General features: G+C 43.5%; 1 protein-coding gene across 1 annotated transcript; it reads right to left on the bottom strand.

Annotated features, from left to right (window-relative positions):
* Positions 1-1,141: 1,141 nt before the first annotated feature.
* Positions 1,142-26,377, bottom strand: YBX3 (Y-box binding protein 3). The gene is made up of 9 exons (XM_050914926.1): positions 26,091-26,377; positions 22,174-22,237; positions 20,420-20,453; positions 15,385-15,474; positions 14,578-14,700; positions 7,909-8,003; positions 2,856-3,027; positions 2,109-2,209; positions 1,142-1,658 (listed from the first exon to the last, which is right to left on the bottom strand). The coding sequence occupies exons 1-8, from the start codon at positions 26,356-26,358 to the stop codon at positions 2,144-2,146; spliced, it is 912 nt and encodes a 303-aa protein (XP_050770883.1). The 5' UTR covers positions 26,359-26,377; the 3' UTR covers positions 1,142-1,658; positions 2,109-2,143.

Here is a 26,377-nt window from a genome sequence, read left to right on the forward strand (position 1 = left end):
CCCTACCCCCCACAAGGCAAAGGCAACAGGGTGCAAGGGCTATTCATTCCTCACCTTCCCAGAAGCTGGAAGCAAAGTGCTGTAGAGCACAATTATCCCCTACGCTCCCCCTACTTCTCACTTCCTGAGGAGCAACATGAGAAAGCGTGTCTCCAGAGCACCTCGTGTTATTTTTTAATTATTAATAGTGTGCAAGAACAGGGAAACTACAGGAGACAAGGACCAAAAGTACCTGCCAAGAATCTCTCTACCCTCATTTAGTCCTACATGTGTACAGCTACAGTGTTGCTCCAGACCAAGGGGTTTTACATGAAGTGTTATTCAATAAAGGCTGGGTAAAGATTGCATAGCTAAGAACAGAAAGAGGTGTTTTAAGGAAACATATAAAACAAATACCTAAGGTTTGGATAACAGCAACTGCAAGACAGGAATGCGAGAATTGTTGGACTAGAGAATGAAGGACACAAGATAGCTGAAGAAACACACCCATATTCAGCAGCTGGAAGTAGACTGATAACACAAGACATCCAAGTTTTAGGGAGGAACATTAGAAAAACACACACATTAGTAAGACAGCTAAGTACTTTGCTCATTAGCACAAGATGGCACAGGTACAGAGATTTTACTGGTTCCAAATAAGGAAAAGTTGAGAGGCCAATAAAACATACTGCCATTATTTGGAACAGAAGCTTGAATGAAGTGGCAGTTACTAAGCCCACTTTGTCTTTTTGAGCAGAGGAGTCTCAAAGCTTGGATTCTACTGTTTACAGAACACAAAAGCCTAGCAAAACAAATGGGGGAAAATAATATCCCAATAACCCACTCCAAATCCCCCAAACTCCTGCCACAAGATGGTAACAGAAAAACCCAACCATTAACACCATGTGAGGCAGAAGAGCAGAGGACAGTGTAGGTTATAGCTCTGTTGTGCAATTTCTTGGCAGAAGTTGTTTTGAAGTAGATCCACCTAGCCTAGCCTTGTCCTTGCATGTGTATCATCCAGCATGGTTTTAGACAAGATACATCAACACATACTAAAGAGGCAGCTCTCATTTTCACCTATAAATGCTAAAGCAGCAAGATTAAAATCAGGAATTATTTTAAAAGTAAACATGAACAAACATACTAAACCAGATTTTTTTTGGTAGTTGAAATCACTTTTATTTGCGAGGAACGTCACCCATGCTGCACAGTTTCAAATAGATCTTACCAAGGAAAGCGGAAGTTTCTCCTCCCCGTGTCCTGCAGTGAACAGGACTGGCACAGAAAAAAAAACTCATCACACCTGGGAGGTTTAGCACCAGCATCCAATAAAAAAAGCATTTGATTTCAATTTCAGTTCTTTGGTTGGGTTTTTTCCCTTTTTAGTTTTATACCAAAAGAAAAATTGAAAAATTCAATACTAGCGAAACAGTGAAATTCTAAAAAAAAAAAAACCCCACAGTTGCTGTTGAAACTGGGGAGGTTGCTCTTTCTGAATCTCGCTCTCTTTTTCTCTCTTCATGCATCTATCTTGCAGGCGTTCCCTGGATCTCAGCTGCTGGTAATTTTTTTCTTTTAAGTTCCGATGTTTCAAATCTTTGCTTTTGTCATCACTGTTGACAATTTATTGCTTGTGTTTTTCTTTGGTGTTATTTTTGAGTTGTATTTTAGGACACCTGTTGAAGAGCCAAATTTAAAAAAAAGCAGTTTAAGTTTCATTTTCCTGTTGAATAGGTGAGATGTCAGGTGGAGAGGGAGTTATCGTAATAGACAGGATAAGCATGACTGGCTTATCCTGTCCACAAGCTGAGAGTACAGTATCTTCCTAAAGGAAAACATTACTAACTCATCAGCAGATGCTATTGCTATATAGACTGGATAGATCTTCCTGGAAAAAAAAAAAATCAGAATTATAAAGCAAGATTTACTTTGTGACAAATACAGACACAGAAGCAGAGGTAAGAAAGAAGAGAAAAGCAGCAGACTGTTCTTGGTTTGCCTATACAGCACTCAGAAGTTATCACAAATATCTAGCCATACATAAGGGGATGTGGCCAGAGTCCAAGTCCTAGAGGTATACACAATGCTGCTTCAGTTGGAGAACAGGAACTATCTGTATTCCTTACCTGAGGGATGGTAAAGGTGCCTGGGGAGCCGGACATTACTCAGCACCACTCTGCTTGGTCACTGGAGCAGGATTTTCAGCAGGTGTTTCAGTCACCTTTGTCTGAGACACAATAAACCTTTATTATAGGCAAAGACTGACCTCCAGACTCTTCACCTGTTCGGTGGCAGGGCCAGCATAACCCAGGTTTTAAAATAATCAAGGAAAACTAATCCTCAGAAAATATTAACTATAGGAATACACTAAAGTATTACACAGCAGATTCTGTCGGGGGACCACCTCAAGTAGATACAGAATGAGAAAGTCTTTCCCCATTAGGGTAAAATCTGTGTTTACAAACAGTTCCCCAAAATCATCTGGTTCAAGCAGTTCATGAAACGGATCTGGAGCTTTCAAATCCGTCTCTTATATTACATACGCACTGAAGATTTGAGGAAGCTGGAAAACACAACTGTTTCTCTCCACCTCAAAATATTTGTTACAGTCTGACCCCCATTAAGAACTATCCAGAAGCAATCCCTATTCCACTGCTGGTTCCATTTAAGAGAAGCTGCTCATTCTTAAAGAGGGTCACAAGGAACAGGCAACGAAACCAGCTACCTTCAACCATCAGCACTTTGGACTTGGCCATCAGACTGCTCCAGCACATCAACAATACACTTGTTAAGACTCCCACAGGACAGAAGGTCTTGAGCATTCACCCCCTCAAAACTTGGCCTCTGCCACGTTTTGCCAGGAGCGTGCTTACCTCTTTCCCATCCTGAGCTGGAGCATTGGGTGGACGAGGTCGACGCCGGTAGTTGTATGGGCGCCTATACCCACGGCGAAGTGGCTGCTGACTCATAGCATTGGCCTCATGGTGATTCTCTTTGTTTTCAGCCTCTCCAGCCACTGGGGCAGGGCGTGGACACGGGGGCCCTCTGAAGAGGGGGAAAAATAGGTGTTAAGTATGAGAGAAGGCCGAGAAGGTTAAACTACCTAATTTTAGCCCAGCAAAAAACCTCTCTAATCAAGTACCATCTTTAACAATTTTGAATCCATCCCTTTGGAGTTTGGCTTGCATATAGTTGGAAGGGAAAGACAAGCAAACTGGGTGTCTCTTCACTACTGAAGCTACATCAGCATATTCTACTGTCTATCCTACAATAAAGATGTAGTTAACCCATTTGAATTGCTGGCTAGAAGAAATAAGCCAGTAGTGGACACACAGGCTGATTCTGCTAAGTTAGCCTTGGCATAGCTAAACACCAGCCCAGTCCTATTCATAATTAATGGTGCAATCCCTGGGAATCTTAATTCCACTTGTAAACCATTCCTGCATCTTCACTCTTTGCTTTATGTTGCCCCTCTTGACCATATAATAAAGCGTAGCATGTATCTCAGTCAGGTGAGTCGGACCTCATTAACACTAAAGCTATCAAGTCCATGTTCCTGAAGTATGCAAGAGCATTTCGTCCCATTTCCAGTATAAACAAGGTATGTTTATAAACTGTCAAATGCAGCCAAAAGGAATGACAGTCACTGCCTACTATCTAGTTCCCATTAGCTAGCTTAGCTAATCCACAGCTATCTAGTCACAACAGCCAGTTTAGCTCTTCCAAAGGAATCTAACATAAAAGCACTAGTGTGATTGGATTTAGTGCATGTAAATGCAAGCAACACCTACCTGCTAGCTCAAACAAAAGCATTCCACACTCATATAGGATTATCATACCTCTTATAGAAAAAATACATCAGAAATGCACAAATCCCTGTTAGCCATGGGCAAATTATCCAGCTTGTGATTCACCCACGACATGCAAAAGCTCAGATGCCTTACTGTACTTGGTGTGGCGCTATTCTTGATTGCCCAATGCTAATGAAGACTTTCAGGAATAAAATTTATTCAGCTCAGATGCCTACAAGCAGCAGCATCAGTATTACCCCATTTCCCACAGTCCTAGATAAGAGAGCCAACTTTAACACAAACATTCACAGATAGAAAAGCTCAGAGTAGAGGTGGAAGGCTTGTGGTTCTAGACCCAGCATCCAGAAGGATGGATCCATTTTGCATGGAACAAGTAGCCATTACAATTAAGGACAATCCTGTTGTTCCTATGAAAGTCAGCTTCTTGTTGCTCTTGTACTGTTATTTACCTCTTGCTGTTTGTTTTTGAACAAACATGCATATGAAAAAATGGGGATTACATCCATTTCATAGTTCATCTCTCTAAATTCAATGTTGGAACTTGACCTCTTAAGCTAGTTGATAGAAAGACAAGGACAAGATGAAGAGGAGCAAGTGAGTGAATGGCAGACTAATACAAATCAGCTCCTTGAAAGCAGAATCATAGAATCACAGAATAGTTTGGGTTGGAAGGGACCTTTAAAGGTCATCTAATCCAGCCCCCCCTGCAATGAGCCGGGACATCTTCAACTAGATCAGGTTGCTCAGAGCCTCATCCAACCTCACCCTGAATGTTTTCAGGGATGGAGCATCTACCACCTCTCCTGGCAACCTGTTCCAGTGTTTCACCACCCTCATCATAAAGAATTTCTTCCTTATATCTAGTCTAGATCTACCCTCTTTTAGTTTAAAACCATTACCCTTTGTCCTATCGCAACAGGCCCTGCTAAAAAGTTTCTTATAACCATCTTTCCTATAAGCCCCCTTTAAGTACTGAAAGGCCACAATAAGATCTCCCCAGAGCCTTCTCTTCTCCAAGCTGAAGAACCCCAAACTCTCTCAGCCTTTCCTCATAGGAGAGGTGTTCCATCCCTCTGACCATTTTTGTGGCCCTCGTCTGGACCCGCTCCAACAGGTCCATGTCTTTCCTGTGCCGAGGGCTCCACAGCTGGACACAGTACTCCAGGTGGGGTCTCATCAGAGCCGAGTAGAAGAGCAGAATTACTTCCCTCAACCTGCTGGCCACACTTCTTTTGATGCAGCCCAGGATACGATTGGCTTTCTGGGCTGTGAGCACACATTGCTGCATCATGTCCAGCTTTTCATCCACCAGTACCCCCAAGTCCTCCTCTGCAGGGCTGCTCTCAATCCCTTCATCCCCCAGCCTGTATTGATACTGGGGGTTGCTCCAACCCAGATGTAGGACCTTGCACTTGGCCTTGTTGAACCTCATGAGGTTCACATGGGCCCACTTCTCAAGCTTGTCCAGGTCTCTCTGGATGGCATCCCATCCCTCAGGCGTGTCAACTGCACCACTCAGCTTGGTGTCATCTGCAAACCTGCTGAGGATGCACTTGATCCCACTATGTCATTGATGAAAATATTAACCAGTACTGGTCCCAATACAGACCCCTGAGGGACACCATTCATCACTCATCTCCATCTGGACATTGAGCCATTGACCATTACCCTCTGGATGCGACCATCCAACCAATTCCTCATCCACCAAACAGTCCACCCATCAAATCCGTATCTCTCCAATTTAGAGAGAAGGATGTTGTGGGGGACTGTGTCCCAATGCTTTATGAAGAGCACCAGTGAGAGTAATCCAGTGTTTTATTTAACTTGTCACTCATTCTCCAAGATAAAACAAGTCACAAGAAGCCAAGAATCTGAATGAGCTTTTCCACTTACAGGAATTCAATAAAAAGAGTGAGGCAACATCTCAAAGGTATGACAGTCAGAGGCTGACTATTTCACACTGATATTTTTAACTGCCCCGAATTCCTCAGCTATGGAATTGTTCCCTCAGTGTAGAGGCTGGAAGCTGGAGTGGTCATGTCAGAACTAAGGCTGGAAAAAGGAAGAAAACAACCCTACACTGGCCAGTGTAAGGTATGACTAACACAGATGACTCAGCAACTTACTCCGCATATCCCACTGGAAAGCATCAGTGTTTATGTGAACTCCAAGGGATCTTTACTAAGAACCTAAGAATGATCTGCTGGGTCTTCAAGTGTCCATTTATCCCAGTTCTATGGATCCCTATGGAAAAATAAGGACCAGGAAACCTACTTCCCAAATAGCCTCCCAGCCTCCAATTGGTTTCCACTCTGGGGATTTCCTGAGCCAGATAGAGTTTGCCTATTTAAGGATACAACAACAGTGCTCTTCTAGTTATTTGACCAGTGTCCCCCAAGCTCACGCAAGCTTTTAACATCGCCAACATCCCGTGTCAAAAAGCTCCAGCAACCTGCTGGATGCATAACAACCCGAGTCAGCAACCTCAACATGAATCAGCAGTGCACCACTGCAGCAAAGGCAAAATGGATCCTGGGCTACATCCATAGAGGCATTAGTAGCAGAGAGAGATGTGAACATCCCACTCTACTCAGCACTTATCAGGCCACACCTGGAATCCTGTGTCCAGTTCTGGTCCCCACAATTCAAAAAGGAGGCAGACAGACTGGATACAGTCCAAAGGATGGCCAAGATGATCAAAGGGCTGGAGAAACTGACCTATGAGGAAAGACGGAGGGAGTTGGGTCTTTTCTCCCTGGAGAAGAGAAGGCTTAGAGGGGAAACTCACAGTATTCCAGTACTTAAAGGGCAGCTACAAAGAGGACAGAGGCTTTCTCTTCACAAGGAGCCACACTGAGAAGAAAAGGGGCAACAGGTACAAGCTGCACCAAGAGAGGTTTCATCGTGATGTAAGAAAGATTTACAGTGAGAACAATCATTTACTGGAACAACCTCCCCCGGAATGTGGTAGAGTCCCCATCACTGAAGGTTTTCAAGATGTGATTGGACGGGGTGCTAGATAATCTCATCTAGGTTCCCTTTCCCATGAAAGGTTCAGCCAGATGACTTTTTGAGGTGCCTTCCAACCTGGGCTGCCCTATAGTTTATGAACCTCCCTTTCTTTTTCAGCATGTCTCCCGCTTCCTTCATGTGAAGGCTCCTCATAGCGTATTCTTTTATCAGAAAAAGCAGACAAAATTTCATCCATCCTTTCCATGCTATTCATTATTCTGAGGACCTCTATAATCTATCTTCATTTGTCTCTTCTCCCAGCCTCAGAGTCCTCAGTTACTTCCACTCTTCACACATTTTTTCCTCTTCAATCATTTTGAAGAGTTTTATTATTCTGGAAGCTCTCCAGTCTCTTTAGCACCCCCTTTCTCCCAAAGTTCTAGCAAGAGTAACTAACAATCCTATTTTGTTACCTTCTCCTGTAGGAGCCCTCAAGGAACCTAAAATTTAAATCTTGACTGACAGCAATACCCTCCACTAGCACAGGGTACTACAAGGTAACTATAATGCTACCATATAATCTAATGGCCTGTAAGAGATAGGACTCAACTTCAGTTTTAACTGAACAGTAGGCTTTCCTCTACCTATAAGTAGCACCAGTGCATAAAACCAAGCCTGCGTGACACGTAGGACTGAGCTGGATGTGCACAAGCTACTAGTCCAGTGCTGAACTGCAAACTACTGTCTGCAGTCCACAAGAAAAGTTATAAAGCACACCCTGCCCCTGCAGACAGTGAGCCTAGCTGTCCCAGATCAAGTGAGATTTGGATTCATTACTTGTCCAAGAAAGCATAAGAGTTCAGCTGGGAAGACATGGACCCTGCAATATGTTGCTCAATTGTGAGAAGTAATACAAAGAATTCTTCACCCTTGCTTGACCTATTCCTGGCTCTGAGCAATATATAAGCACATGAAACAAACTCTACAGTTGTTTCCTTACTCCTGTGGCTCACCCTTCTCCTAGTAATTAAAATGCCTCCCACTGTCCCTACCATTTGCATACACATTAATACCAGGGAATACATCTTCCTGCTTTTAATGAAGCCTGTATAGATCACAAAAGCATCCAAATTTAATGATGAGCAGAGGAAACAGTACAAACCTGCGATAGCGGGGACGATACGTAGGATTCCTATGGACTTGTTGATGAAGTTGTCCTCCTTCTGTGACCCCATCCTTGATTTCTCCCTCACCACCCTACAACCAAAAGAAAATGGAAGATAGAGTTAAAGATGAAGTGTTATCTTATTTCACAGGCAGTATATTAACTATAAAGCCCAGTGATCTGAACACAAGTTCAAAAACCAGTATATCAGTACAGAAACACCAGCATATCAGGTAAAAAGAAGCAGTAGATACTCCAAAGACTTTAATTTGGGCAAAGACAAGAGTAGGACAGAACAATAGTCAATAACGCTGCCCTTGTTCCTGATGGTAACAGACTAAGAAGCTAACTGATGATGCCTCCTCCCTGTCTGCCAAGAAAGGCAGAGAACCTGACAGTTCTCTCCGATGCATGTGAAAACACATTTCAAGACAACATTGCACTCGTAAGGGGTAAATGTGTTATGGAGAGGCAGCTATTGATCAAGACACTTCTGAATTTAGAAAGCTAACTGAAAGACATCACGCTGAAACTTGCCAGAGACCACTTCTGGCTTCATTCTACACAAAGCTCCATTCCACAGAGAACTCCCACAAAAACATCAAGAAATTTAAAGACAGAAAAACTGTACTACATCGCGTCCAATACTTTTACACACTCAACATTTTCAACCTTTCCGAGATGCAGTGGTTATCCTTCCCCTTTAGTTGTTAACTGATAAAGCTGTATTTGTTTGGGGGTTTTTCTCTAGTTTTTTGTTTGTTTTTTTTTTTTTTTTTTTAAATGCCAGCCATCAGTAATGTCTGTTTTATAAAAAAGTTACATTATTAACCATTCCCATTACACTATTCTTCCCTTTAAAAGAAAGGATTTAACAAGAGATGGACTTCTGTTTCCAGATCTTCTGGATTTGATCAGCAGGAAACAAAAGCTATTGCTTCCCGACAACCTTCAGTAGTCTACACTAAGTTTGACAGGTCTCCTTCCAATTCCACACAGCTATTTTAACCACCACCACCATCATATTTTGCTCTATTTTAACTAGCAATCTCAGGTAACTTCATGGGTCGTGAACTTTTCCTTAGCTAAGATAACATTATGATTAGCATTTAGAAAGGCTGGAGTGTTGTAGGTTGTAACAAAGAATCTTGGGGAATTAAATAAACCTCAGTGACCAACCTGGACAGTCTTCTCCTCTCACCACAGTAAAATACCCTTCAAATGCATTAACAAATTTCAAGTACTCTTTGTAGCTTTCCAAGTTTCCAAAAAGCACAGAGGCATGGCCTAAAGGCAACTGGAATGTTTCACACGCTGTACCTAGAAATAGCTATACCAGCTATTCTTAACAATATGACGGGTCAACTGCTGAGGTGAGTAGAGAGAAATCAGAATTCACTTTAAAAAGCCATAATCATAAATAACATTATCTGTTATGTTCTCTCATGTATAAAACTGATCAGAATAACTAAATATCAAAAGGAACTCCCACTGACCAAGTAGATAGTAATAATAGGTAGCATCTGATAGCAGTTGAGAAGTACCTGAGACTCAGAACCCAAAAGGAGAATTACACTTCTGAGTTTACAACAACATTATACTACTTATAACTACTTCGCAATACCAATCTGTCCTGTTTGTATCAAGATGCTTTGTACTACATAATTTTACAGTTTAATAGACCTGTGATGGGTGGTCAGAAGCATCTCAGACAGTAAGGCAAGAACTAGGATCGCCAGTATTGTGTGTGGCAATAGTGATTCAGAGGTCTTGGGATTTGCCTTTTGTGAAGCAAGGACCTAATGCTGCTCCTGCTCTCACTCTCTTCCTCACGTGAGGACTGGCAAAGCACAGAAACAGGAGAACAGAGCAGCAAGATGTGAAGGGAAGAGAGGACAAAACTATAACAATCCTAAACACGTTCCAGCATAATCACCATTTCTCTTCCCCAGGATTTCTGAGCAAGCACATGTGGAATCAGTGCTCGGTTCTAGCGCTGCAATGCCAGAAATATGGAACCACAAAGGCCTAGTAGGTCTTGTCTGAGGGACAATGTGCCAGAAGCTAACAAAGCATCAACCAACCTAATTCTAGGGAGGGCCACACAACAATATTTTTCCATCAGCCAAAGCTCTCTTATAGCACCGGACAATCAGCATCACATTCACAGCTCTTTAAAAGGCAGTAATGAATTTCTACAAGTTTTTAATGGCCCAGCCCAAGTCCACTCCAATGCAGCCCTCTGTAGAGAGGAATCTCAGATAAAAGACTCCATCTCCTATACTGATGGAAAGGAGGACTAAACCTGATGAAGCATTACTCGAAAACAATACAAACATTCTCCTGTTCATCTTGAACTGAATGCTGCTATGTCAGTATCTTAAATGGGTTTGGCTTAAACAGTTGAAAACAGAGTAGCAAAGCAACTGAATTGCTTAGCCCAGAAGTCCTGACAATTTCCTGCATCTTCTATAGTATCACACAAATTCAATTAGCACATTACATTAGTATCACTGTCAATTGACCTAGGTCTATTGGCCAGAAGTGAAGTAGGGCTTCAGTATAAAACAATTATGTTGTCAGAAGTCACTGAAACAGATGCAATTTGACCAGAAAACAGAACCTGAGCTTTGAGGTCTTGTTTTACTATACTAAGTATATTAAATTCATTTATTAGGAAAACTTCATTTGTACTTAAAAGCACCACACTATGTCTAGCACACACATGATCCTGTTCACTCAATCTCCTCCACAGGAACCTTCCAACTCCATGTAATACTTTCTAAAAAACATTATGTCATCCTAAAGGACAGATGAATGAAGCTGGCCTGCTGCACTCTACATTTTCCTCTGAAGACCAAAATAGGCAGGCAGGCTGTGATTCCCCATGAAGATCTTGCACAGATTTCTCCAACCCTAAAAAGGTACAAAATTTTATTGCTGTCCCCCCAAAGGAAAGTTTTGTGAATGTTAACTGTAACTGTAATGAGCTTTTTACCCATCTGCTTCCCCTAATTTCTTCATTTGTTCTTACATCTCTTCAGATCAGTCTCTAGCTTTTGTATAATACTATTCATCTTTTCAGGTCTCCTCTCTACAAGAAATAGCGTCAACCTATGAAACAGCTCTCAAACTATTTCACTTATTTTCTGACTCATTGGTATAGAGGTTTCTTCTATTAGTAATGCACACAATATGTAGATGAGGACATCATCGGTTCAAGCTTATTCCACAATTCATTGTCTGTTCTAACATTCTGACTACAACTCCACGCCATGTCTATGTTGTCACAGTTTAGTGAAGAGCACAGCCTCTTTTCTGTAGTAGATACAATTAAGAAATTTGATGTGAACAAGTACTTCTACTTTCCACAGAACTCTCCATGCAATCTAGATGCAGGTCCACTGGAGCTGGTTAAATACCTCAGATTCCTCAAGGTTCTCTTCACTCTTGAGAAATTCACACAATGTGTTCAAAAACAGACCCAGTAAGTTACACACAGAGTACAGGCATGTTTGAGCTAGCATGGCAAACAAAGGATAGCATCTTTATTTTGCCTAAAACCATGCCAGTAAGCAAGAACAAATCAACGCTTGCTGCACTGCAAGGTTGGACTGGAGTTGCTAACAGACATCAGTTAAAAGTTCTTGAAACCTAGAAGGCCACCATGTCAAGAGTCACTTCCACAAATTAAGCTTTTTTTTTTTTCCCCAGTAAATACAGGATTGACTATGTGGGCAGCTGAGCTCTGGGAGAACCTTTCACCTCTGCAGCCTAGTACAGGCCTGGGTACATTGAAACCTTTTCCTTCAGGTGTGCAACAACAGTTGCCTGCAGCCGAGTAAATATCCTCCAGCAAACACAGCCCAAGAGTGCCACACAACAGCAACTTAAACTTGTCTCAGAAATATCCTACAGGACAGTTAGCCAAAAACACTTCAAGTAGAGGCACAGCCTTTAATGCACCTGTTAATGGAACCATACAGAATAGTGTATAGCTATATTGCTACGGCTCACAGACATTGCTACCTTTCTTTCCCCTTCACACACATGGGAATGCAAGGGGAAAGACGAGGCCTTGTTAAAGGAAAAGGATATTAGAAAGAAGTGTCTTTCTAGATGCAGTTTCAATGTGAAGAAACATGCAGTTTCAATGTGAAGAAACATTGAATAGAAACATGCAGTTTCAATGTGAAGAAACATTGAATAGACACATGCAGTTTCAATGTGAAGAATGTGTTAATTGATGCAAGTGACAAGTCTCCAAAAGGAAATGATAGCTTCAGATGAGGATTCACTCTACTCTCAGTTGATCTATCAAAGCAAGCACACAGGGGATGACAAGAATACCTGGACAAGTTTGAGTGGTTTCACTGACCTACACTAGGACAGCTTCAGGGACAGTCCCTGCACTGCCCTTTGCAGTCCCTGCAAAGACTTCCTTAAAGTGGAGCTTTGACTTGTTCAGGCAACTAGTAAGTGAGTGGATACGAAGGCCCAGCAGAACTGGTTGCACTTCAGACTAGCTCAGAATACAAAAAGGGTCCACTGCAACATGCAGAAAGTTGAGCAGGCATAGCAGAACATCAGCTTTGGCTGCACAAGGAACTCCTGACTCAGCTCAAACATGAAAAGGAAGTATCAGTTAAACAAGTCTTACACATACAAGTCTATGAGACTACATAGGATACATTTAAGAGTGCTGAAGGAGCTGGCCAATGTCACTGCCTGGCCACTATCATCTTTGAAAGGTCACAGCAATCACGGAGTTTACCTTGTTACCTGTTACAGTGGCATGCTAAGGGAATGGTACTATAAGGTCATCTTCATCCTTGAATGAAACAGAATTTACTCTTAATTAATAGATGATACCAAATCCAGAGGAACAGTCAATGCATTGATGGGAAGGCCTGACATTCAGAGGATACTCAACAAGCTAAAGAGAAGGACCAACAAACCTCGTGAACAATGGGAAACAATGAACACCCAGGTTAATGTCCTTTTGTAAATTATCATTTCCAAGTTTTGAAGGCTGCAATTCTTCCAGAGTCAATGATCCCAGAGAAAGAGCAGTATGTTTTAGGTTATGAAATGAGAGGTGACTTCATAGGACATCAGGCACCAGTCACACAACAGCTAAGGTCTGGTACCCACACCACATCAGTCTGGGGACTCCGATATAAGCAAGCCAAAGGAAAACAGCATGGTATCACAATTTGTTCCCCCTGTGCACATCTTCAAGGAGACTGAATGTTCCCCATGTCCAAGTTGAGTCTCACATAATCACTCTTCAGGCAGAAGGAAACAGCTGCTTTCCATACTCAGCAATACACATGGTTGTCTAAGCCCTGATATGTCTGCTAATTTAAAATCTGAAGCAGCTCCAAGACAACACCAATATCACCAACTAAAGCATTCACTCCCAATAAAGACAGTTGAGGGATATTTTCATCTCAGGAGAGCAAAAGGAAACAGAATCAATACTGAATGTAGCTGGTTGATGAGCTAACAGATAAGACTAGAAACATCGAAAAGCTGAACAAAACCAAATATCCTAGTCCTTTGCCACTTGGTGTGAAAGCTGAAGCTGCAAACTGTATCGCCACAAAACCAATTACTCAGTAATAAGGCATCAGTTACCAGCACCAACTTCTAGCCGTCTCCAATGGACTCGGAAAGAACACCTTTCATGTATTTAAGGCTCAGTGGTGTCTAACAGGATTAAAGAAAAGACCTCGTGATAGCTAGTATAAACAGCTAGGCTTTAAGGAAGGACTTGACAACACTTGTTCAGTTTGCCCCTGTGCTGTCAACTCTGTAGAACAAGATGAGAAGAGAGTTATGTTGCTTGGGCAGGGACTTCCACCACAGCTCTCATATTGGATCATTCACACATTTCTGCAAGTGATGATCACAGACTCAACTATTAAAGAAAAGATAATTAAGCCTGGAGTATGTTCCAGTTTATTGGATAATTCCAGACACCAATTTAGCAGAAGCATGATGCAGATAGTGGTAACTGCTAGAACTACAGCCATATACCTCATACTTACTTCTCCCTCTGCAAAAACTTGCAGGGAAGCTGCTTAGGAAGGCTTGCAGATGTTATGAACAGTGGTGTGTAGCTAGTTTAATAAAAAAATGCATTATCTTTACACTGAACTGCTGTAGGCAGAGGCCTATGACGGCATGATACATGGAGGTTTCAACTAGTTGGTCAAACTACCACCATGCCATGCAAAACTGACGAACTTCTAAACAAATCCCGTTTTCCAAGTAACCCTTCCAAGTTATGGTTATACTACTTAGAGTAATATAAATACTTCCCCTTGCTTCAGGTAAAGGGCATGGTGAACCACTTAGATGTCTCACTCCTTTGTGTTCACTCTTCAAACAAACACATACCTTAACACCCAAAGAGATGCTTTTAACATATTCTAGAAAGACACGCCAAGGAAGGGCCTACAGAACACCCAATAATAGAAAATATCAGTATCAACATCAACGATTTGCTGAGGAACTCAGAATATTACCAAAGAATACTCACAACTTAGTTAAGCATTGACAGTTTACTATATGCCAGTGCTGAACCTGTAAGCTCCCTCTCATGAGAGGATTGGAAGACTGCTGAGGAGGTAGGACGACCACCAAAGAAATTAAACTTACACTTCGAGGTGGTCCACGGCGTCGGCCAAAATAGCCACGTCGATAGCGGCGCCGGTCTGCAGCATAACGGCTGCCTTCTACAGGGACTCCATCTGGACCAGTGACATTAGCTGCTTCTGCACCCTAAAAGGCCAAAAGAAAGTAAACCAGGGTGGTGCGAGAAAAAAAAACCAACCAGCTACAGGGAGAAGATTAAACAGGAAAGAGGCTTTTTTGCATCAGTTCCAAGCTACAGAGATTCCTTCCTCCCACGTAGTGCAAAAGCAGATTTGTTTTTCCTCAATCCCATAACCAAGAGTTATGATCATTAGTTAAGACCCTATCAGCCAGGCTGAGTTCAGAGGAAAGAGCAAGAAGTAACTGATTCAAGACCAAAAAAAACCAAAAACCAAAAACCAGAAAAGCTCAGAAAACTCAAAAAATGTTTGAGAAAGTACAAGCACAGAACTTGAAGGTTCTTACAGTTATTAAGCAACCAGACTCCAGGACAAATTAACTGAGGCATATATTGCCCTGAACTGATTACTGGGCAGGCTGCAAGCTTCAAATGCTCTATCAAGTAAAAACTACAGATTCTAGAAGCACTAGGATAAAGTAGAGTTTTGATACATATCTAGAAACACTTCTTAATGAAGCCTTTAAAAAAAAACCCAGATATTCCACAGAAAAGCTGTATGAATGCCACCCAAGCCAGGGATTAACACATTAGACAAAAACACTAGATACACAGCTAAGGTTCTGTGTTACTCCCCACTAGAGTGATGTTAACTCTGTTTGACCACACCCCTAGTTTCCATAATCTCTCACCTTCTCTCCCTCGACCACATCAAATTCTACAGTCTCTCCATCACCAACACTGCGCAGATACTTCCGTGGGTTGTTTTTCTTTATCGCCGTCTTTAAAGAAGATACAGAAAAATATGTTATTTTCTCTTATCTTACACATTCATAGCCCTGTAGATGAGGGAAGGACAGTATTCTTCTGCTACAATCCCAACTCTACACACCAGATCAGTCGCCACACCAAGATATTTCAAATACATAGATGTCTTATTCCACAGGCCCTCCAATACTCAGTCAAGGTTTACTCCTTTCTCAATACTTACGAGTTTATGAATCAGCTGTTGCCCCAGGATCCCCTCTGTCAAGCCTACTAAATATCCAGATGATTACATATTTCTATATGAACAGAGTTCACACTGAGTGTTTGATCTCCTGCAAGGTGCACTAAGGCAGCTCCAGCAGCAAGCGTGACCCACGCCTTCACAGTCATCAGGAGACCTACAGACCATCTACAGAGAACTTAAGACCAGGAGCATTTTTGTAGAAGATGGCATTAACTATAAGGTATCATGGCAACTCATAGTAACTAGAGAAGAATTACTGTAACTCTGGTGTAACAAATAAACATTTTACCTAAGCACTGTTTGGGAGTCTCCCAAAAATTAGGTGAGTCCCTAAAGAACACAGGAATAGTACCAGAACAGACAATCACAGTCTTAGTCGTCTCCTAGATGGAAATCTCAAAATACTATTAACAACATGGCTTTGGATCAAAACCAGTTGAAAGCCTCCTCAGGCTCACAGGAACACTCAAACCTCCTGGAGCAATTTTCAGCCTGTCAACTACAGATGCCTTTCACTCTGTACACTATACCTAGGACTCCACAAAAGGCAGTCAGCAAGACAAGCCTACTATATGTTCATTAGGTAAGGGTTCACAAACTGGAAGAGGCTGGAGGAGAAAAAACCACAATCAAAACCAAAACACACACACTATACAAGCCAATCTCGTAGCCAGCTTTTTACTGAAGTTCTCAGATTATTAAAGACCAATTCACTTTAAGTTTCCTGATATGGGCATCTTTTGTTAGCATGAAGGAGGCAGGTGCAGATCCAGTAGATAGAAGCACACATGGAAATACAGGCCACAAATCTGGCTTAAGAAATGGGATGCAGGGCAGAAACAGAAGAGGCAGTTGTCACATCTGTCTGCAGTTCAAGAAAAACAGGCAGAATGAAGATCAGTTCAGTTGTTGCCTGTGCATGGCAACTATATTCATTCAGTCAACAATAGCCCAAAAATACTTCCCACTGAAGGAAAACTTCTAATCAGTTTAAAGTTGAGCTTGACCAGTTTAGGAAAAGCATTCTCATTGTTGCTGAATACAGTCCCCTTTGTGTTTCAGGCAATAGGCCAGTGTGTCCTTTTAGCCCTACATCTAGCCACACCTTTCCCTGTACCCTGCAGCATCCCTGAACAGCTTAAGGAAGAATGCAAGAGTGTACATATTATTGCTACCAAAGCAAAAACAACCCAAGAGGGTTTTTTTGATACAGGAAGAGAATGAGCTGCTCAAGTGAATTCTTTTGGGAATTACTTTAGCAAGCAGAGACTCCCACCATCAGCTGAGACAGCTTTGTTCACTTGCTGCTGACCTATTAGTGTAACTGCCCCATTTCTAAAATCAGCTGGAAGTGCTAGCTTTTCCATAAATGCTACATACTAATACTAAAGTCATTCTCTTCACTGCACATTAAGGGTTTAATTCTTTCACTACCACTTGTACTGAGACAACTGACTCAAACTCATAAGACTTGTGCTCTGCATATGACAGAGATGTCAACAAGCTGTATTTCAAACTCCCTCCCCTTCCTTGTAAGTGCAGAGGAAGAAAGGACTACCAGATTTCTTTTCAGCAGAGGGTGTACTTAAGATTAATGAAGTTCCTCAAATACCCTCCAAGAAGGGTAATGGAAGATGAATTCAACAGGATTCCACATGTTCTGTTCCAGCTTTATGGACAGAAACTTCAAGAATTCAGATTTGCAATTGAATAACCTGCCAACAGGAGATAGAGGCTGCCACACAGTAGGCTGGGGTTTGTTTTATAAAGGCAATGAGGAACAATCTTGAGTAAGTCCTAGAATTCAGAGCAGAAACTATATGGCTTTACTACTTACTACTTCAGCTGCAGGTAAACATTGCTGAAATAAGCCTCTAACAAGCCTAATCTCTAAGCTTGATGAAAAGACTTTTACTCTGTATATCCAGAGGGGAGAGAGCACTATTCTCCCTGTTACTGTTCACCAGCATCCTGCAGGCTCCAGCTACTCTGAATCAAAAGACAGATGTTTTGTATAAACACAGACAGCACTCAACAATTAAGACAAAGCCTTTCCTTTCCCAAGGGGACACTGATGAACAGACAGCTATAAGAGTCTTCAGAGCTAGTTCAGTATTTTGTTTGGAAGAGTTCTTTCCATATCCTCACATCACATGCACATCCAGCATTGTCACAGCAATAGGCAAAATTTGTTACACCAGTTACCGGTGCACATACACCAGGCTGTGCACGACGAATACAATCCAGTGAAGGGAAGAAAGACCTGTGCAGCAGAAGAGATTAACTCCTCCTCACTGCGTGTTGATTCAAACTATGCCTAATTAAGTTGGACTTCTCCGGCTACTGACGCTTTTAATGGTGTTAAATTGCAAGACCATCCTACCCCCCAGACACACTCCACCCCACAAGGTGGATTGATCCTTATTGCTCGCACCACCTCTAACTGACACAGTGCCCTAGACAGCACCTTGCATGAACCAACCAGACAAGGATGCAAGCAAGACGAAGCAAGTGAAGAACTGCCCTTCCCCAAAACACTGCTTGGGTCCCCTGCAAAACAAAGGGTTAATTCAAAGCAAGCCATGCATGCCCTAAAGAGAAAAGCATTTTAATCTGTACTAGGTTTATAAATAGCATCCAATAGCTAGACACCAAGCATTAACCCCCATTCCAATCATGAGATCGGCCTGTTCCCTCCCTGCGGATGTGTGTGGGGGAGGCAGGGAGGAGGCTGTATCTATTCAACTAGGTCAGCCTTATTCTGAAGGGATTAGGCATGTAATCCAGCCCCTCCCGGGACGGATGCCGGGAGGAAGGGCACAACCAGCACTAACCGTGGAGAGGGAGCTTACAGCAGGATGTTTGCTTACGCCATGGATTTGCCTCCCTCGCAGGGCAGCCCCATCAGGAGCTCTGGCCAGAAAGCCCCAGGCTCTGGTAGTGAGCACATTCACGTACAGAAACAGCTCAAGATGGAAGAGCTGAGGAACATCCGATTGCAGCCAACCCAGGCCAGAGCTGGAAGCATCTACTCTGCCATGCACAATCCACCAAGAGGGTTAATCGGATGCAGGCTTGCATGCGATGTGGTATTTCTGAAACACCAAGCCAGTTTTGCTCAGTGCTCACTCCAAGAATATTTCAGCCACAGGAGATGGGAAATAAGTTCCCATGCACACACACACCAGTTTACATTTAGGTGAATAATCTTCTCCACAGGTGAAGGAGACAAAACAGCACAGATAATACTAGCTTGTTGCTGGCCTTCACTGTTTGGGTCTCTGCAGACAGCCTTCCCAAGCAGAATAACACTGATCCACATTATCTCTGTCATCAGCATGAAACCATTTTCCAGGATATCTTCTCACAGGTCTCGAGGAGACCTTGTCTTCAAGGTAGTTTTACAGTGCTGCCTATCCATAACATGTTTCTGTTACTAGAACTCTTCCCACCCTCCTCTGGACACACTCCCATCAGGCCGCAGATGCAGCACCTGTACCAGCATGCACACAGTCATTAAGGAAGGAGAGTGACCGTTAGAAATCAGTACATGCATTAAGAGCTCTTGCTCCCAAGTCCACCAACTGAACCAGGAACATGTACTGCATACACTTACCAACACCATCTTCACTCATAACAGATACTAGACTTATTCCCTCCTAGCTTCATCCATTTTTGGATAGTCGGTCTACACCCCTTGACCCAGAGAAACAGTTATCACAGGCTATTTGGTCATGAAGCCACACGAACTAAACTAACTCTTAACGTTGACCAGCATGTTTAACACAACTACATATGCACATACCCTTGTCCTCTGTGACGAACTCTGAGTGCAAGTTTCCTGGTTACATTTGGTGGAAATACTGCCACTTACGCCACAGAGAGCTCATACTTTTAAGGATCACATGGGCCTGCCAACATTTCATCTGGGACAAGCTCCAGGGGCAGTAGTTCATTTTCTGGTGAAGTAAAAGTCTCGGATGATGCAAAACCAGATCTAAGCCAACTAATCAGTTTACATCAGCATGGAGACAGCATCCTCTGTCTTCCCAGTAGTTGCCTGTGACCTGAGAGTTGCAGTATAAACTTAGAACAGCCTACTGACAGTTCAAGGAACATTAACCAATGACAAGCTGCTGGGCAACCTCTCTCTGCTTGGGCACACTTGGCACAGAGCCTTCCTCCTCTTCTTCCTAAGAGCAGCTGCCTCATGCAGCAACAGCTGATAGCAACCCAGCCTGGTCAAGAGCCAGACTAGATCACTTTCCAATACCAGGGAGGGCAGACAGAACAGACCTGCAAACGAAGAGGGTAGGAAGAAACAGAAGACACAAGGAGCATGAGGAAATAGGGAAGAAAGGACAGACAATAAGTAGCAAGGTATTTACAAAACAGAGGAGTCATCTCCCCAGGGGAGTGACAACCAAACAAAACAAAACCACACAAAAAAACCCCAAAAAACCTTTAGTGTTCAAATCAGAGCAGACAAAAGAAAGTACGAAGGGTTATAATACCTACTCCTTCAGTTATAACTCCAGAGAGAAGGAAGACACACCCTTACAGTCCTCCCTGAAAATTTCAACATACATGGCCATTCAAGGTATTTGCAGTAAATATTCTAAGGAGAAGCCAGGACAAGGTTGGGTGGCTGTTTCAGGAAGTTATATTACACACCTATCGTAGTGCACATCTAAGTACAATTACTGCTGTCTTACCTGATGAACAAACACATCTTCTTTGGTATCATTTCTGCGAAAAGAAAGTGAGAAGTCATAAGAGTTTAGTCTAAGAGACTTAAATAGAAATCCCTGACTTCACAAGTGAAACTCTCCTTCCCCCAGCCTGTAGTACATCCCCCGGATTCCATACATTCTGTGTAAGCCTATGCTACCAAGACCCTGCTCTGAATTTCCAGGGTTATATGCTTGACAGCAGAAAGGACTCCCCACCCTTCAGAAGGGTGAGGGGCCGGGGGGAGGTTCTCTAATCTTCTGGCAAACGTTCAATATTTTGTTTTGACACAGGGCAGAGTTAGTGACTGGACTGCTTGCCTTTCAGTATTCTATCCCCTAAAAAACATCCACAGGGGCTGCAACTTGAGCTGTTATCCCAGAGGTCAAGCAAGACTATCAACAGGACTGGCCACAGCTGTTAACAGAGCTCTCCTTTCAGTGAAACTCAAAGCAACCATGCACAAGAGCTGTTAGGAGAGTCCAATGGAGGGGGACCCAGACACAAACATGAGGTTGTCTGGATTAGGCCAGCCAGTTCAGGCTTCCGCAAGCAAAACAAAGACAGGTCTGAGACCTTGATTCTCCCATACAACAGAAAGAGCCTAGACTCTGCCATCTGTTCACTCAATTCCTTCTCTGCAGAGGGAACAGGTGGGTCAAAGAGTTTGTGGAGATAATGCATAATCCAAAACTTGTTGTGCTGGACTGAAGTAATAGCTTTCATCCTAAACTGAAGTATACTAACGAGTTATTACACCATATCCAGCTGAAGGCTCTCACATCAACTGCTATGAAATACTTTAACAGTACTTCCTAATTCAAGCTTTTCTTCTAAGCTTACATAACACTGGATAGTAGTCTCCAGAGACCAGGATTAATACCGTACCAGAACTGGCTTCATATCCATGAAACAGGGGCTCTTCTGCCCCTTTCTACACTGTCCAACTTACCCAAATCTACCTGCTGTGTAACAGTTCAAGGACTTGCAGAACAAAATAACTTCCCAGGTATGTCTTTTGCAAGACAAGCATTCACCATGTAGGAGCTTTGTTTTTCATAAAGCACGCAAGACATTTAAGCCCCTCAACCACACAGATATTCCAGCCTTAAAAGCCAGAGTTTCCTCCAAGTTGGAAGTGCGGGTCTTGTGCACCTAAGGTTGGAGTGTGATCAATATCACTTACAGCTATTTGGATTATTGATGCCATTCAGAGGTTTGTGTTCAGAGGAGAAAAAAGATACACAGAGAGAATTTCTGTGAACCCAGGCCTGGAATATCTTCAGTTAGATGATATCAGAGAATCTCAAAGTGTATTTAAGAGTAGGTATTTTGACCAACCAGTTAATACTTGAACTTTTATCCAAAAGCATTTCCCCTCATACTCCAACCTTACTCGCACCTTTAAAAAAAGCCAGGCAGTCATGAAAGAACGTACAGCTCATTACAGGCGTAGTATGAGTAAACATAAGAAACAAATAACAGACCAAATTTGTAATGAGTTTGACCCTTTCTGTTTTCTCCCCATACACACAACCTTCGGGGGGGCGTGCGGCACAGGGAAGAGTCCCCTGAGATGATACCAGAGTTTGTTGAATGCCTGGCCAAATCTGGCTATCAACTGCATGAACTTGTAGTCAGGTCCTTGGGTCTCTGCTGCAATTACTAATGCATGGCATGTTATCTGTACCATGAGTCTCAGTACAGTATAAACATGACTATCATCATTTAAACATACCTGTTGATAAAGCCATATCCATTTCTGACATTGAACCACTTGACTGTGCCAAGAACTTTGGTGGCTGGAAAGAAAAAGTTAAAGAAGTTACTCTAAAACATAAGGAAGTACAAGAATGTTACAAAAATACTTTTATACCTGCACATGAAGTCACAACCAGACCTATTCTGTTCCCTTAACACTCAAAGTATACCTTCATCTCCCACTTCAGTTTATACTAACACAGTAGCAGGAAGCTGTGCTTTAACATGCTGTTCTTCAGCCAAGAGTTTACCACACAGCATCTAGAATGAAGTCCAGCTCTACTTTCAGAGCTGGCCATGCATCCCTTCTCTTTATTTCTTATCCCAGAAATGGGCAGTGAAGCTGAAAATCCCACTGCCATTCATCAGTTCTCTTTAGCTTAGTAGCTAGACATGAAACATAGCTGAAGAAAGCTATTTAAAAGTCGTCTCTTTCACTCAGTTACCCTTTCTTTCTTCCTTAGAAACCAGAACTGGCCAAAGAAGCAGTATCAAGCACCATCTAACTCAACTGGAGAGGCAGCACATCATTATTTTGGACAAGCTCTTTCTTGCATTGTCAACATCACTCACCAAATGAGACCCCACAAGATGGGTTGTTTTTTTTAATATTCCTACTTCTAGAGATCTTCTGTGATTTACCAGTTACAAACTGACCAACTTTATGTTCCAAGACTTCTAGGATCAAGACAAACTCCTGTCTCAACACCAAAACAGCATCTTACTTAGAAGCCATACTGCAGTGTCTTATAGGATCTGGCAAAACCTGTTCCTCCAACGTATAGGAACGTGTGGGAGGAACTCAACAGCAATGGAGGTAGTTCAACCTCTCCTTCCCTCTCAGCAACTGGGTGGAGACCACAAACTTGTACTTTTCAAACCTGTAGGAAAGGGAGAATTTTGGGCTCTAGACTTTAATAGATGTTACTTATTACATAGCATGACCACAACTATCTAAGCAATCTAGATAGCACTCATCTGAAAAGAGCCTAGGCCCCCCCAGATGACTGCTTCTTAAAAGCCTTAGATATGTTTGGGGGGTGGGAGGAACCCAAGAGGCAAGTAAAAGGAAAATAGTCTAGAGAAAATCTCCAGATCAGAAGTCCAAGCCAGCCTGCTAGAGTCAAGAAAAAACACCCTGCAAATCGTTACCTTCATCTGCTCTGCACCTGCATTCTTCCCTACACATCCACTAGGAGATGACAGAGCTAGACAGACCTTTTGTGTCATGCAGTCTTGCCATTCTTATATATCCCTCTGACCGACAAAAAGAGCAACCTCTTCCTCCTCCCCTGAATACAGAGCTAAAGTAGGAATGTTTGCTGATAGCAGTCCATTGCAGTACTGTTGCTGTTATTGAAAGTAACAACAGGCCATTTCTCATTGCACTTTTAGAAGTGAAGGTTTTAGTCTTCTTTAATACACTTTTTTAGCAGAAAACATTCATATCAGAAGCAGCAAAACCATGTTAAGACCGAAACAGTTACTAGAGAAAAGGACTCTACCTAGTCAGCATCCATTCCCAAGACTTCTTGTTTACAGAGATAAACCCCCTAAGTTTCACTGCCTAGCACTGTTTCAGTAACACGAACAGTCTTCAGCATCAACATTTATAGTTGTGCTTTTAAGCTTAATTTCATGGGAACATCACTAGGTACACACTTACTGCTACCACAAAGGCACCAGCTACATGCAAGAGCTCACTGCACTAAGACAAGTCAACAGGGGAATAAGGGGGGGGGGGGCACAGAAACAGGTGCCAATGGCACATGCAGGTTTTAGCCTGCTTAAGAAACAAGGTTAATACCTTTGATTCCCCCACCATCATCCCTTCCCTCCCCCACAAAACAGCTATTGAATCTGTTGGCCTATTTCAATCAGATTAGTAGGAGGGTGAGAAGCCTAGGAAGCCTGACAAAAAACTCTCAGAGGAGTCAGAAAGCTGGTGGAAGGAGAGGTAGTCAAAACTCACGCTTAGCCAGCTGGCTACTGCTAAGTGGACATCCACACACACAGCTTCAGAGCAACATTGCTCCTTTTGCACAAGCTGCCAGAGACCAGGGGTGAGTCTCCAATATATTCCCTAAGACAAGACAGTGTACTGGGGAAATACCGTTCCCTGCCCACACTAGTCTTACAGTCTCCCCTAAGCATTACCATGGGGAGAACCTCAGACACTGAACATCCACGTGGCTATGGTGCAGCCATTGTTAAGACTGAGCTGTCATAGCGGGGAGATCAGGCAAGAAGGAGGACAAGCCCAGAGAAAACAATAACCAGTTTTACTGACGAGTCAGAAAAGACAGTTGATATGATGACACCTATCCCACCAGCAAGCAAAAGCCCATGTTTCTATAAGATGCTGTACTTTGATGCCATCAGAGGAAAAAAAATCATCAGCCACTCCTACCCATGACAAAATAGCCTTTTCATTAGTTTTAACAAGGAAAACCAAAGCTTCCTGTGACCAAGAGAGAAGAGAAAGTTGACTAACCTTTATCCTTATTCCTAGAAGTCAGACATTTGGATGCCCTGGGCAAGCATCAGACCTTGCTTCTAATGGGATCTTTGTAAGAAGAGACTTAAGCGAGCATAATTACAAGACCATTAACAGGGACATTTGAGGTCGACTTGAACATAAGTGCATTTTCAATTATTATTAGTAATGATCATTTTCCTTACAACTCCTGCTAAAAAGCTTGCCTAGCAATAAGGCCAGTGTGCAAAACCATCACCATGGTGGTTCTTTTTCCTGCTAGACCAGGAAAGGCACTTGTGCCTTCACTTTTTTTTCCTCCCCTCTCCAAGCAATAGCAATAGGTGAACAAGGTAAAAACATTACCAAGAACAAAAGAAGCCATGTTAAGGCAAGAAGCAGCCAGACATACCAACAGATAAGGATGTGCCTTGACTGATTACTGACAAATAGGATAACAGAACAGGGGAAAATCACGCAAACCATACCTCCAATTTCTGTTTTGCTAGAATCCTTCCTACCTCAAGCTCCAGAGAAACCCTTTACCTGGCTCCTCTTAAGACCTCAGCCCTTCCTTTCAGAAGAGGAGATGCTGTCTTTCCTTAGTGAAGTTCAGGACTCTGCACTAGCAGTCAGCCTCAACTTTGCCTTTACTAACCTCTTAAAGTTACACAGTTATAAACAGTAGATCCCTATTTCCACTGCAGATTGAAGTCTTGCCCTTTTCAACAGGTTGATCCTGTTTAATCACAATGAAAAAAAACACACTAGCTATGCACTGGGCTTGAGCACAGAGATGGCAATTTGGCATTTTGCTTGCCTCTTTATCGATAAAGTAGAAACTAAAAAAAAAAAAAAAAATAAAAAACCACTAAACCTAGAGGCATTAGTAAAGCAGCATTCTTTATAGATAGAAAAGTTGTGCAGAGACCTTAAAATTAAAGAGGGGCATACAGGGTTCACCAACAACCCCTTCCAAGGGGAGATGCCCGTGAAGGGCACGGGGCCGGCGGCAGGTGCCGGGGAAGCCCGTCAACATGGCTGCACTTCACTCACTATCCCCGCCCGACCCCGGAGAAGCGCCCGGGGCCGCGGACCGCGGCCCCGGGCGCTTCTCTGGGATCGGGCGGGGTAAGGGAACGCCGCCGCCGCCGCTGCACACAGGTGCTCCCCGCCCAACTCCGAGTTGGCGTCCCGGCCAGGCGCCGCTCGGCTCCCCCCCGACCGGGGGAGGAGAAGAAGGAGGCACGGCCGCCTCCCCCGAGCGCAGCCTGACTCACAGCCGCGGAGGCGGGGAGGGGCGGGGGGGGGAGAGCCGGGCTGGGCCCCGGGTGGCGGCCATGTGCTGCCCCCCCCTCCCCGCCCCGCTCCCGCCGCAGGTGCCCCGGGAAGTTGGGAGCGGAGGGCCCGGTACTCACCCAGCACTTTCTTCTCCGTCTCGGCCACGGCGGTTGTGGTGGTGGTGGCGGCGGCAGCAGCGGCGGCAGCGCCGGGGGCCGCCTCACCAACAGCTGCGCTCGGCGCGGCGGCGCTGACGGGGCTCTTGGGCTTGGCGTCCGGGGCGGAGGGCGACGGCGGCGCGGGGGCTCCGGCCGGGGCGGGGGCGGTGGTGGTCGCGGTGGTGGTCGTGGCGGTGGCCGTGGCGGGCGCCGGGCTGGCGGTGCTGGTCTCCGCCGCCTCGCTCATGGTGCCTGGCGGGAGGGCG

This window comes from Gymnogyps californianus, chromosome 1, assembly GCF_018139145.2.
Source record: "Gymnogyps californianus isolate 813 chromosome 1, ASM1813914v2, whole genome shotgun sequence".
NCBI classification, from domain to species: domain Eukaryota; kingdom Metazoa; phylum Chordata; class Aves; order Accipitriformes; family Cathartidae; genus Gymnogyps; species Gymnogyps californianus.

Excerpts from the sequence above, each read along its gene's own strand:
- YBX3 (XM_050914926.1), bottom strand. The coding sequence starts at position 26,358 with ATGAGCGAGGCGGCGGAGACCAGCACCGCCAGCCCGGCGCCCGCCACG. Across the intron at positions 22,238-26,090 it reads GACGGAGAAGAAAGTGCTGG|CCACCAAAGTTCTTGGCACA; the intron begins GTGAGTACCGGG and ends TTTTCTTTCCAG. Across the intron at positions 2,210-2,855 it reads CAGCTCAGGATGGGAAAGAG|ACAAAGGTGACTGAAACACC; the intron begins GTAAGCACGCTC and ends ATTGTGTCTCAG.